This window comes from Oratosquilla oratoria, chromosome 5 (genome assembly GCF_046742065.1).
Source record: "Oratosquilla oratoria isolate Oo_2021 chromosome 5, ASM4674206v1, whole genome shotgun sequence".
Taxonomy (NCBI): Eukaryota; Metazoa; Arthropoda; class Malacostraca; order Stomatopoda; family Squillidae; genus Oratosquilla; species Oratosquilla oratoria.
Window position 1 is genome coordinate 36,584,684 of NC_134781.1, and position 14,383 is coordinate 36,599,066.

The 14,383-nt window shown below is 39.8% G+C and overlaps 2 protein-coding genes across 3 annotated transcripts in view; one reads left to right on the forward strand and one right to left on the reverse strand.

Moving 5' to 3' along the window:
- The window catches only part of LOC143025464 (methylmalonyl-CoA mutase, mitochondrial-like), a 266,536-nt gene that overhangs the window by 49,904 nt on the left and 202,249 nt on the right, over positions 1 to 14,383 (reverse strand). The gene's annotated exons all lie outside the window — the stretch shown is intronic.
- Positions 359 to 4,474, forward strand: LOC143025465 (uncharacterized). The gene is made up of 2 exons (XM_076185160.1): positions 359 to 1,079; positions 1,379 to 4,474. Exons 1-2 carry the CDS (start codon positions 823 to 825, stop codon positions 2,805 to 2,807), a joined length of 1,686 nt encoding a protein of 561 aa, XP_076041275.1. The 5' UTR covers positions 359 to 822; the 3' UTR covers positions 2,808 to 4,474.

Below are 14,383 nucleotides of genomic sequence, written 5' to 3' on the forward strand. Positions count from 1 at the left end.
GACACAAATCGAAAATAGCTACTTGGAAAGTGTGACGTTCACAAAAACGGTCCCCAACACCTATCCACTAGAATGGGGGGTACGATTTCCACACATGAGAAATTTGCGGGTTGATAAGGCGAATATTTGTTTACAATTTTCACATGATATAACTTATATCAATATTTCATTCCAATATCACATACGTAGATTACAACATTAAAATCAGGTGTAAAAGGCAAAAATATTCAATGATAACTATGAGCTCGCTAATTAAAACTACCGCAAAATCACGGAGAGAGAAGTGCATGAGCCAATGAAATGGCAGCATCCGTTTTTCATGCCGACACTATCATATTTGTACCCTAATATATAGACTCATTACCTCGAAGGAGTGTTGTTTGAATTTGAATGGTCGGGCAATGTAAAGTGCAAAGCAAACACATGCAGAGGGAACTCCACATGAAATACAAATAAAACATGGCATAAGCTTAACTCGGTTGGTAGTCCTGATAAACAAAGGGAAGAGCAAGTTAGTATACGTCAATATAGGTTTTGACAATTCATAAGTCCTTTACCGTTAAATATTTTCAAAAATACCATTGCAGAAACATTAACTGAAGTAATCCATGGTGGGGAATAACGAATATAAATTCAGTTATCACTAAGAAAGTAACAAAACATGGTAATGAACTTTTACGCTGATAAAACAAGTTTCAATACTTGTTTACTTAAAATGACATTACATAGCCTTCCAAGTCACATGGATTACAATGAACATGTAATTTGAAACCACGAACACATTACTAAAAAACAACAACAACTTGCACCTCAGTGAAGTTCATGATGGAATCACAAGAATACCTAGAAATTTTCAACTATTTGTCTAAGAACAAGTACCCTGAATCAATAAAGAGCAAGGATAGCCGTAGCAACTTTCGCAAAAAGTGCCGCCCTTTCCAGAACATCAAAGAGGAACTTCTGTATTACCATAAAAAGTATGGCCACCTTAAAGTTGTAAAGGGGCAAGAAGAAAAACTCAAGGTTATAAAAGAATGTCACCAACAATTAGATGGACGACATTATGGCATCAACAGAACGTATGTAATTTTCATTAATTGATGGATACCATTATGTTATTAGCAAAATATAAATCATTTCTATTCCAGTAACATGCAAACGCATTTATAATTATTATTATTTCAATTGGTATTTTTTCTATAGAACTTAGGTTAGGAGCATTTGGACAACATAAGTCCGACGTGAAAGACTTGTGCTTGCATGTTTCTAGAATTTTAGCTATAAATAATTTCTCTTGCCTGATACTTTTGTTTTTACGACACTAAAACTTCATCTTTGTTTTATGTCTTGTATTAACATTTTGTAATATTTCCAACAGGTTAAAGAAAATTAGTACACGGTATTATTGGAAGACTATAGCTAAGGATGTTCACTGTTACATCAAACGTGACTGCCAGAGCTGTATTAAACAAGCTCTACAGCATGCTCACATCCATAAACATGCCTTTGCAGTTAATGGAAGACCAACTGGTAAGATAATGGACAAAGCTATTCAGCAAATTGGACTTGAGGATATTGGAAATATTCTTGAGCCATGCACACAACTCCATGAACAACCCAACAAAAGTTTAACCATTATAGAGAATGGTAACAGCAAGCAAACCAGATTACAAGTGTCAACCCAGCCTACACAACCAAACAGTCAAATGTCACCAACTGCAGTTACATCAAAACAGAATCATGTCATGTTGCACTGTGGTTTGGATCTGGTGGGTCCTCTGAGTGAAACTCACAAGGGACATAAATATGTCGTCATTCTTACAGACTCAGCCACAAAATGGGTTGAGGTCATGAGCACGAATGAGGCAACTACTGAACATGTTGGCAACTTTCTTTGTGACATTATGTGCCGCCATGGTTTAATGGAGGAAATAATAATTGATCAAGGACCAGAGTTTTGTAATCGTCTAAATGATAAAGTATGTTCAATAATGGGGACAAGTCTACGAGTTTCTTCCTTATACCCTCTACAAAATGGCTATATTGATAAGTACTGGTACAATGACTTGCTGTGTAATATTGTAGCTAAATTTGCAACTGAAAATCAATATCAGTGGGATGTGTATCTTAACCGCCTTGTATTTGCTTATCGAACATTCTTTCAGAAAAGTTTAAATGGATCACCAATTCAGTTATTGTATAACAAACAACCACAGTTACCTCCATATCTTAAATTACCAACAACTAACAATTCCAGTAATGATGAACAAGATGCACTATATATTTATGCAACTAATTTTCTGAAGAGTCTATCAGTAACAGGCTTCCCAGTTGCTTCCATGATTACACATAAAAATGAACAGGACTGCCAGACTACAACTTCATCAATCACCACACCAACCTCAACTGCAACAATGATAACCTCGGGTCAAGCCAATACACAACCCTCATCTCTTCTTATCCCTTCCCATGCTGCAACAACACATATACAGTCCAACACTTTGATCATTGCAGCCCAACAGTCAAGCACCCTCCAGACAGGTGGCACTACTCTTTTAACTCAACCTACAAACCCAAGTAGCAGCAGCAACAGTGTCCTTCAACCCACACCACCACTTTCTACATCAATACCACAACTGAATGCCCATTTAGTTAATTCCAGTGGTTCCCATCTTATTCCAGTCCCTACAACTCTCCAACATTCTACAAGTCCCTCTGAGGGAGCACCTCTTCAATTAGTACCCATTACAATCCAAGCAGATGGTAAACAATATACAACAGACTCATTTTATGTGGCATGTCCATGAGGTTCAAGTAGTCTAATGCTTCAAAATATAGACTGAAAATACTCTTCTTCCTTGATGGAGGGATTATCTTTATGCATTTAATTATGCTGTACAATTTAAAATACTAGTGATGTTTATGTGCAAAAATAAAACCAATTTGAAGTATCCATTCTCACTCATAATCTTTACAAAAAATGTTCAAACTCGCATATTCTGTCATACTGCCAAGCTGTTTTACTACGTGAAATACAAAGATATTCTTCATTTGGTTATGTTGAAACATTTACCATGTATTATCTGCAGCAATGCAAAGCACTTTAAATAATTACTTTGACTAAACATGTGTAATTCCAAAATAATTTGAATTGTGTTGTAATAATATGGATGCCAATTGCAAGAATAAGGGCAGTCAATATAATATGCAGTTGAACTGTCATATTATTTCTCTAGTATGGCATAATGGAATGCTAGGATTTAATACAGCAGAGAATTAAAGTTATATATTGCAGTTAACAAACACTTCAGTATGAGTCAAATTTTCTCGTGCAGCATCGGCTGCTGTATGAAATATAAAGTCACTGCTGTATTACTTGTTCTCTTTTAGTCTGAGTAAAAATAAACACAGAAAACATGATCAAAACAGTTTGCAGAATCTGGGGGTAACTCATGTACAACTACAAAAAATATATAATCAAGACGCCAACATCGGCATCCTCTTGTACCCACTCATGCCTCACGACACCTACGTAGGCATCATCGTACTGAAGTGGTTAAGAGTACAAAAGTAATAATTTGAATGTAGATATGTATATTTACCTGGTACAGTACAGAGGTTATTCTTGTAGTCCCATTTTTGAACCTTAATTTGCCAAAATATATTCCTAAAGTCTTGTACACTTTAGGTGCACACCTCTTCTGGTAAAATGCTGATTAGTCAACTCAATCAAATTTTACATCAAATCCCTAACTGGGAACTCCCAGCCCTACAACAGCCAGCAGAAGTCCTCGAGCCTTTGCAGATGAGAGGAAGAAATGCTGGATTTTTTGTTTGTGTTGTGAGAGTGTGAAACTATTCAATGTCACCAGCTGGTAGGAAGAAAGGGGCAGCCCACCAGTTTAAACCCTTTTAATGTCAAGACAGTGGTAGGAAAATATTTAAATTGATAGAGAGATCTTAAACCAATTAGCTGAGTACTAGCCCCTTTGTTGGTGAGTGTTAATGGGCACTGGAAATTAGTGGTGGGGAGATGGTCCTTCCTCTAATGTGTTCTGTGAAAAAATCCACTTTTAACTTCTACTATCCTTCTTTTCTACTACCATCCTTAAATATCTCCTTTACCACCTCTTTGGCATGATATCCCATATAGTAGAAGTACTGGCTATTGGCTATGAAATCTAACTGTACTCTGGACTACTTTATGCTGGTGCCCATCACTAGTCCCATCTGTCTATTGATATTTGAGAGGGAGTATTTCTTTATGTCCTTCATGCATATTTTCTTAACTCCTTCAATACACCTTAATTTAAAGGTTGTGCTGAAGCTGGAAAATCTTGTTAACCTGAGGGGGCATCACTAATAAAAGGGCTGAAGGTTATACTAAAAAAAAGTTTCTTAGCAATACTTTGTAGCAAAATCCCAAACATTCATTTGAACTGGCAATTAAATGTTTATCATACCTAAAAGATAATTCATTTATCCTATGAACACTAACTACTCATTCAACAAGGTAAGCAATAACAATTTCAAAACAACTACCAAGTGATCAAATAGCAGGCATTCTATTTTCAAAGTTTGCCCCAAAAGCCATGCAGAGGTATTTTACTTCATTATAGTTGTTGTTGTTGTTGTTGTCGTTCCCTAGACTGTCTGTCCGAGCAGTCCCGTCTCCCCAAGGAAGGCCACAGCCGAAACTGGGTTTTCCCACAAATCCTTTATAGAGTGTATGTTGTGTTGTTTGCGTGCATGATTGTGTATAATGCAGTCTTCCATTATGTGTTGTATGGTATGGGGTGAAGTGTTACATCCTGGGCAGCTGTTCACAACACAGTCGTCCAGCCTCTTCTGGTAGCTTAGAAGAGCTGGGTGGTGACCGCATCGCATCGCATCGCATCTCTTCCTACGCAGATGACATAACAATCACATGCACACATCGTAACACAGACAAAGCTGCAGAAATAATCCAGCCTTACCTTGACACACTCAACACATGGTTCATCACAAACAGACTCAAAATAGCTCCAACCAAATCTACAGCAACACTTCTCACCAACTGGACAAAAGAACACAAATACATACCTCATCTCTACATCAACAACACTCTAATACCACACACAAACACACCGAAAATTCTTGGTGTAACATACGATACATCCATGTCTTTCAAACAACACCTCACAAACATAAAAAACAAATGCACACCTAGACTTAACGCACTTAAGTCAATCACTGGAACAACATTTGGACAAAACAAAGAAACTAATATAACAATATACAAACAATGCATACGCTCAGTGATGAATTATGCGAGTCCTGCATGGGCTCCTAATCTCAGTGAGACACACCACAACACCCTTCAAATCATACAAAACAAAGCCCTAAAAACAATTACAGGCTGCACAAATACAACACCTACAGACCATTTACACCATGAAACAAAAGTCCTCAAAGTCAAGGACCACCTCGACATGAGAGGCACACAAACACTTGCTGCAGCCACCACAAACACATCACACCCGCTACACTACATAGCAGAACACCCACACACACCAAGAAACATTAAAACTACACCCAAAGACCTTTATTACGCACAGATACTCTCTTCTCTTCCTCCACAACCACCAAATACCAGCCTCCGGAAACATATTCATAATCATATCACTCACCGCTCCATTAACACACTGAAAGACAACACACTGCTGCATGCCAGACCCCCTGATATCCACCCTTCTGAATCCTCTCTCCCACGAAAGGACAGAGTCCACTTGGCCAGACTTCATTATAGTTAATTGAAGAGGTATCATTATAGGGAATTATTCAATCTGTTGCCCCAGGTCTCTTGCAGGAGACACATGACTCCCAAGCAATCAGCAGTGATAACTGGATGGGCCCACTGGTTACTCAAGAAAAGTATATTGTGTTGTCTGAGGATAGTGTGGGACCATGTAGGGTGAGGTGTTCAGTGACCTTTGCGTGATAGCTCCATCTAGGTCTGTGCTGTGTTGGTATTTTATTAGAGGGAGATGGTGTCCTGAGTGCAAGTATGCTACTGTGGTTCTTGCTTCTCTTGAGAGGGATTTTTCTGTGGAGCTGATGTTTGGTGGTGGTGATGGGAGGGGTAATACTGAGCTTGATGGTCTGTCTCAAAGAGTTTATTTTGTGATCTGGGTGTGAATTTACCAAGTTATATTACACGGGAAGGAAGCTATGCTCGTGGCGACCCGTCTTTGTATCTTTCAGCATCAATTTTTTTTCTTAAAATCTTGAATAGTATTTGCACACACTGTTTCATTGTCTAAGTTATTCCAGTATTCTATGTGGGAAGCTTTTTTTTTTTTTTTCAGATCTCTTCTATTGTTATCCTTTTTGAGTTTCTTTTCATGACCTCTTGTTTTTCCATTGTCATTTTTTAGTAAACCATTCCTATCAAGGATTTCCATCCCTTTCATGATTCTAAATATAGTCAGTAGATCACCTCTTTCTCTTCCCTGCTCCAGTGTTGGTAGTTCCAATTTCAATAATCTTTGTTTGTATGTTAATTTGGAAAGAGCTGGTGCCAACTTTGTCGTTGCTCTCTGTATTCTTTCTAATTTCCTTATATTCTTTTAAGTACTGGGTATCCATAGTGTTGCTGCATGTTCCAGTTTTGGTCTAATCAATGTAACTAATATTTTTCTAATCATTTCTTCATCCAAGTAGTCAAATGCCACTTTCATTGACCTTAATAGGTTGAAGGTTTCTCCACCTATTTTATTTATATGTTTATCTGGTATTTACCTAGTTGTATTTTACGGGACGAGAGCTATGCTTGTAGTGACCCATTTTCATATCTCTCCACATCCAGTCTGCTCTTAAAATTGTGTATAGTTTCGGCATTCAGTGTTTCTCTGTTCAGTTTGTTCCAGACATCGATCACTCTATGTGGGAAGCTATTTTTTTTTTTCAGGTCTTTTCTGTAACTGTCTTTCTTTAGTTTCTTTTCGTGTCCTCGTTTCTCTTCTGTCCCATTTTAATAAGTCATCTCTATCAAGAACTTCCATCCCTTTCATAATTCTGAAAATGGTCAACAACTCGCCTCTTTCCCTTCTCTGTTCTAGTGTTGACAACTGTAATTTCTCCAATTTTTTTTCATATGTCAGATTTGACAGTGTGGATGCCATTTTTGTCACTGCTCTTTGGATTCTTTCTAATAAACCTTCTGATAAACCTCACACAAAGAATTTTAGATGGCATCAATTCAGATAGGCCCCACCACAGAACACTTCTTATAACATTAGTAGAGCTTTTGATGCTATCCCCCGCCACAACCTAACAAATAAAATATATAACACAGACATGCACAATAACACCAAAAGATGGCTGGCCAATTATCTGGCAGGTAGGAATGCTTACGTGTCATATAATGGCCAATCATCGCACATCAGAAACATTAAGAATGGAGTACCACAGGGCTCTGTTCTATCCCCCACGCTCTTTAATCTATACATGCATGACTTACCCACACCAGACACCTCAGAAATACAAATCTCTTCCTACGCAGATGACATAATCACATGCACACATCATAACACAGACAAAGCTGCAGAAATAATCCAGCCATACCTTGATACACTCAACACATGGTTCATCACAAACCGACTCAAAATAGCTCCAACCAAATCTACAGCAACACTTCTCACCAACTGGACAAAAGAACACAAATACATACCTCATCTCTACATCAACAACACTCTAATACCACACACAAACACACCGAAAATTCTTGGTGTAACATACAATACATCCATGTCTTTCAAACAACACATCACAAACATAAAAAACAAATGCACACCTAGACTTAACGCACTTAAGTCAATCATTGGAACAACATTTGGACAAAACAAAGAAACTATGGTAATACAACAATATACAAACAATGCATACGCTCATGATGAATTATGCGAGTCCTGCATGGGCTCCTAATCTCAGTGAGACACACCACAACACCCTTCAAATCATACAAAACAAAGCCCTAAAAACAATTACAGGCTGCACAAATACAACACCTACAGACCAGTTACACCATGAAACAAAAGTCCTCAAAGTCAAGGACCACCTCGACATGAGAGGCACACAAACACTTGCTGCAGCCACCACAAACACATCACACCCGCTACACTACATACCAGAACACCCACACACACCAAGAAACATTAAAACAACACCCAAAGACCTTTATCACACACAGATACACTCTTCTCTTCCTCCACAACCACCAAATACCAGCCTCAGGAAACATATTCATAATCATATCACTCACCGCTCCATTAACACACTGAAAGGCAACACACTGCTGCATGCCAGACCCCCTGATATCCACCCTTCTGAATCCTCTCTCCCACGAAAGGACAGAGTCCATCTGGCCAGACTGTGGTGCAGCCACCACCCAGCACTTCTAAGCTACCAGAAGAGGCTGGATGACCGCATTGTGAACAGCTGCCCAGGATGTAACACTTCACCCCATACAACACATAATGGAAGACTGCATTATACACAATCATGCATGCAAACAACACAACATACACTATAAAGGATTTGTGGGAAAACCCAGTTTCGGCTGTGGCATTCCTTGGGGAGACGGGACTGCTCTGACAGACAGTCTAGGGAATGATAACAACAACAACAGCTGGCTCACCTCCCACTTTTCTCCATTTTCTTTAACCATCTCCAATCCCTGACCCACTACCCTTGCATTAACTCTCTCACTACCCCATCCATGTATAAGTTGAACAGCCAGGGCGACATAACGCATCCTTGACAAAGTCCCACCTTTACCTCGAACCACTCATTCTCTCCATTTCTAATCCTGACACAAGCTCCACTACTCTCATAAAAACTCTTGACAGCTCCAAGAAGCTTTCCTCCTATACCGTATATCCGCAAAACCTCCCACAGTGCCTTTCTGTCTACCCTATTGTAAGCCTTTTCCAGGTCCATAAAAGCCAAAAAAACATCCTTCCCACTTTCCTATAGCTTTCTCACATATCTGTCTTACCACAAAAATCTGATCTACACAACCTCTACCCATCCTAAATCCACTGTTCCTCACCAATTACTCCCTCTGTTCCTCTCCTAATCCTCTCAATCAAGATCCTCCCATAAGCCTTCCCAACTACACATAACAAGCTAATCCCTCTGAAACTACTACATTCACACTTGTCCCCTTTTCCCTTGTAAAGTGGAACTATACAGGCACTCCTCCAGTCCTCCGGCACTCTACCCTCTCTCCAGCAAACATTAAATAACCTCACCAGCCAGTCCACCATCACTGTACCTCCTTTTTTCAGACATTCTGCATGGCATTCATCCAGACCAGGTGCCTTACCCGCTTTCATCATCTTAACTACCTTCACTTCATCCTTCCTTATTTCTCCTCCATTTTCCTCACTCATCACGGTCATTTTCTTAGCATTTCCCACTGCAGCTATCTTTCCCTCCCTATCCTCCTTCACATTTAGCAACTCCCTAAAATATTCTGCCCATCTTCCCCTTACTGCCTTCTCTTCCATTATCATCTCTCTGTCTGCACCTTTTACCTTTTCTTCTCTACTTGATTTGCCTCCTCTTCCTCTCTTAATTTCTTTCCAAAACATCTTTTTATTACTTTCAAAATTTCTGTCATACTCTTACCCCATTTCACATCTGCTCTCCTCTTTGCCTCCTTTACCTTTTGCTTTACTTCTCTTTTCTTTTCTTTGTACCTCTCATATGACTCCCTCGTCCTATTTTGTAACCAATCTGTGAAAGCTCACTTCTTCTCTTCTACAACCTTCTTTGTTTCCTCATCCCACCATTCACTACCCTTCCTTCTATTTCCTCCTGTCCTTCTTGTTCGACACACCATCTTTGCACACTTTGTGACTCCCTCCTTGAACCATCCCCATTCCTCCTCCACACCCAGCTCTACTCTATCCTTCACTCCTCCCTCAGCTTCTTCTTGTACTCCTTCCCCTTTTCCTTTTCATTTAAAGAGTTCACTCTAATCACGTCCCTACCTTTTGTCCCTTTCCTCTTCCTCCATCTATCCTCCACTCTCAACTTACCTTCCACCAAAAAATGATCTGATATTCCCCCACCCTCTCTCCTTAGCACGTGTACATCCTTAACTCTTCCTATCATAATCCTATTTACCACTACATAGTCCATTAACGCTCTATCTACCACCCTTCCCTCCACCACCCTCTCCCATGTGTACTTATGCTTGACTTTCTTCCGAAACACTGTACTTGCTATCATCAACTCTCTTTCTAGACACATTTCCACCATCAACTCTCCACTAGGATTCTTTCCTGGAACTCCACAAAATACAATCTAAATAGCAGTGCAACAATATAATTTTTTTTCCCCAATTGTAGCTTCCAAATTGCTATACCAGAAAACAATAAGAAAAAAATAAATAAATACAGTAAAAGCCCTCTTATCCGGCATTCAGGTATCCGGCAACTTCAAGTATCCGGCATATTTTTTCCGAGCATTAAAATCTATAAAAATCTATATGAAATCAATACAAATCGATAAAATTTCCCGCGCGAGGCTTTAATTGTTCCTGCCGTCACCAGAGCACACCACTGACTGGGTCAGTTTGTGCCACCCGCCACAGCCCACTGCCCACGCTGTTTACTCTCACATGTGCCACGTTTGTGTTTGTCTCCGCTCAGTTCAGCTACATTCTTCCTCTAGTGCAGTGGTTCTCAAACTATGGGTCGCGACCCAAAGTTTGGTTGCGAGATAAATTTTGATGGGTTGTAGGGACCCACAATTTGAAATAATGGTAAATAAGAAACGGCACCACAGATCCCATTAATTTCGTTTTTTGAAGGAAATGCAGTACCATGGATTCTGTTCATTTAGTTTTGATAAAGAAAAGCTGTTTACATTATTTTTTTTCCGAAGTAAAGGGCATATATCACTGTCCATTTTGTTTCTCTTTACTTTATTCTGGGTTGCGGAGTGAAATGTCTCAAATAGGGTAGCTCACGAAAAAGTTTGAGAACCACTGCTCTAGTGTTCCCCTGTAAACTTTCATGCCCAAAGTTGATAAACGCAAATGTGTTGTGATGCTTTGCTTATGTTACGGTATGTGATACTATATGTTAACCGACATTAATAGTGAGTAAAAGGGGTGATTGTAGACATTCTGTACCCCTTCACTTACTTTAGCAACCCCTTCAAGTATCCGAAATTTTCGAGTATCCAGCATGCCTTTGGTCCCAGTGATGCAGGATAAGAGATTTTACTGTAAATACCTTTTCCAAAGTAAAGAAATATAATGGACCATTAAGAAACTAAAATAATCCAAAACTGAAGGTCCAGACAGAATATCAAATATCCATGTCAAACATGACCAAAATGCCATAAGAGCCTTAACTAACATTTTCAACTAACTAGTGGGTAAACAACATCCCAAACATATAAAACAGAGCTCAGTATCAACCTTGAAACTAAAATCACTGAAGAACCTCACAGCATATAAATTAATCTCACAACTGTCCACAATATCCAAACTGATGTAAAGGTTAGTTGCAGCAAGAATCATATAAAAAATACTTACTTCCCCTAACTGACATGAATTCAAGGACTACCACTCTATTACCACTCTGTTCACAGAGAAAGAAAAAGAATAGGGTTCCGAGACACATACTATCCTAAAAGATCATGGAAACTATCCATAACAATGACAGGAAGAGACCAAGTATATAGTTGGGAGACAATGCTGACTGACCCAACACCTCATCTTAGGTACAAAAAGACTACACAATGGAGTCCCTCAGGAAGCAACACTTTCTCTATTACTGTTCAACCTCTTCCTGAGCTATCAACCAACTTTTGAACCAGAACTGAACACCAATATTCTCTAATATGCAGACAATTTGAACATAATATACCAGCACAGTAAATATAAAAAGCAGCAAAAAACAGTCATACTTGAACAAACTAGAACAGTTGAACAGAATGGTAGCTTCACCCAGAAATGAAAAGGAACACTGCTCACCCCAGACAACCATGAATGAAAAACACATCCTATAGTGAAGCTAAATGGCCAAACCCTTCCATTGGAAAGGAACCCCGAAATTCTTTAACATTTGATACCCATATGACATTCAGCCCACATAACAAGAAAACAAACCTATTGAGAACCATTACTAGCACAGACTTTGGTTAACAAAAAATAAACTCTAACAACTATCTAACAACAGTTCATAGGAACACAATTCTATACCAAATCCCTGAACAACATACACCCTTCACACTACATCTCACAAGCACCACCAACAGAATGTAATAAAAAACTACATCAGCAGCATACTACTCAAACATCTACCACAACCTACCATCCAAACCACACAAAACATCTACACATAAACATACTTGCACCCAGATAACTTATGAAGTCATTCAAGACCACCAAATTCAATACTACAACCCCAGATATAAGTCCCATGAAGAAAACCTTCCCACACCAGACGATAATCACACTAGCACAACTGTACTTTGGACACCATCTGGCATTAAGACAATACCAATGTAGAATAGGCCTGGCCACAGATTCACACTGCTCCAAATGTAACCATCACACAGAACACTTGAAGGAAACTTAAGAGTAGCATATGTTAATGTTGATGATTTACTATTGGCTAGGTTGGAGATAAACGACTTAAGGATAAATGAGCCTGATATTTAGTGTCTACAGTGCCCACAAGGGAAATGTTCCCATGAAAAACGCAAGTGAAATGTTTCCACGAGATTTGTAGGGTACTCTTCCACTGTATTCCCGCCATACAAATAGTGGGAGAAGCTTGGAGTGACGTGGCTCACACCAGCCTGGCTGACTCCTCCCCTCACCCAAGTGGGACGCCTCCATCTGCTCCCAGAGCCCAGTGGGAGAGGATCTGTGATACTCTGCTCCTTGTTCACACTTCTCACAGACTTTAATCAACTTTGAAGCTCTGCCAAACGACTCCAGCTGATCACAATGGGACATACAAAGCTCACTATGGAGGAGAAGACCTGTGTACTCACCCTACTGGAGCATGGAGTGCCTGTGATACATGTAGCCAGCGAGCTGAACGTAAGCAGAAGGACTATCTACAAGCTGAAACATGCTGCTGCTGCACTCCCTGCTGGCACCGTCCCACCAAGGAAAGCAGGCTTTGGGGGCCAAAGAAAGACTTCTCCAAAGACAGATAACATCTTAAAGTGAGAAGTAGGGAAAAATCCTTTGATAACAGCAACTGAGTTAAAAAATAAGCACCCTGAGCTGCTGAAAAATGTTGCTATTCAAAAAATCCAACATCACCTTCAAAAGGACCTGGGTTTGCCCTGTCGGCGTGCCGCCAAGAAACTGCTGTTGACGGAGACCATGAAGAAGAAGAGGATACTATTTGCAAAGAAATATAAGGACTGGACCCAGGAGCAATGGAAGAATGTGATGTGGAGTGATGAGAGCACCTTCCGACTCGTTAGGGGGGGGTGGCGCCAAAGTGGTGAGGAGGCCTAGTGGTGTGTCCAGGTACGACCCACGGTACACCGTGAAGACTGTGAAACACCCGGATAGTGTGATGGTTTCAGGGTGATTCAGTGGGAAAAAGGGCAGGGGTGGACTGTATTTACTCCCCAAAAATGTAACAATGAGGGCAAGTAATTATATTGATGTATTGAAAGATCACTTGATGTTTATGTGGGAAATTCATGTGTGATTTTTTTTATGCATGATGGTGCCCCTACCCATAAGTCAAAAGCTGTGAAAAAGTTCCTGGCAGATAATAATATTGATGTTTTGGATTGGCCTGGTAATTCCCCTGATCTAAACCTGATTGAAAGTGTCTGGAACCAAATGAAAAATGAAGTGGAAAAGTCGTGCCCCACCTCGATCACCAGCCTGAAGGAAACCTTGCAGAAGTTGTGGGTCACAAGGGATGCCTCCTACTTCGAAAACCTAGCCATTTCGATGCCAAAGAGGCTTGAACAGGTGTTAACCTCTTCAGTATGGTTCAAAATCTCGCGGGCAGCATTAGCTGCCAGACGTACGATGTGTCGTAATAATACTCGCATCATAAAATATAGTCACCGCTTATATCGATCGTTCTCTCTTTCACCCGTGAATTTTGATAACCATAGAAAATGTGATGAAGACAGTTTAAAGAGTATGTCATTACGCAGGGGCAACTACAATAAATATAATCAAGACGCCGATATGGCAGCCTCGCGTATCCACTTGCTCCTCATGCCGCCTACGTATGCGGCACCGTATGGAAGGGGTTAAAAGCAAAAGAAAACATGTCTAAGTACTAGGAGTAAACATAAGGATGCAATAAAACAAATGTAACTTGTACTTTTGTGC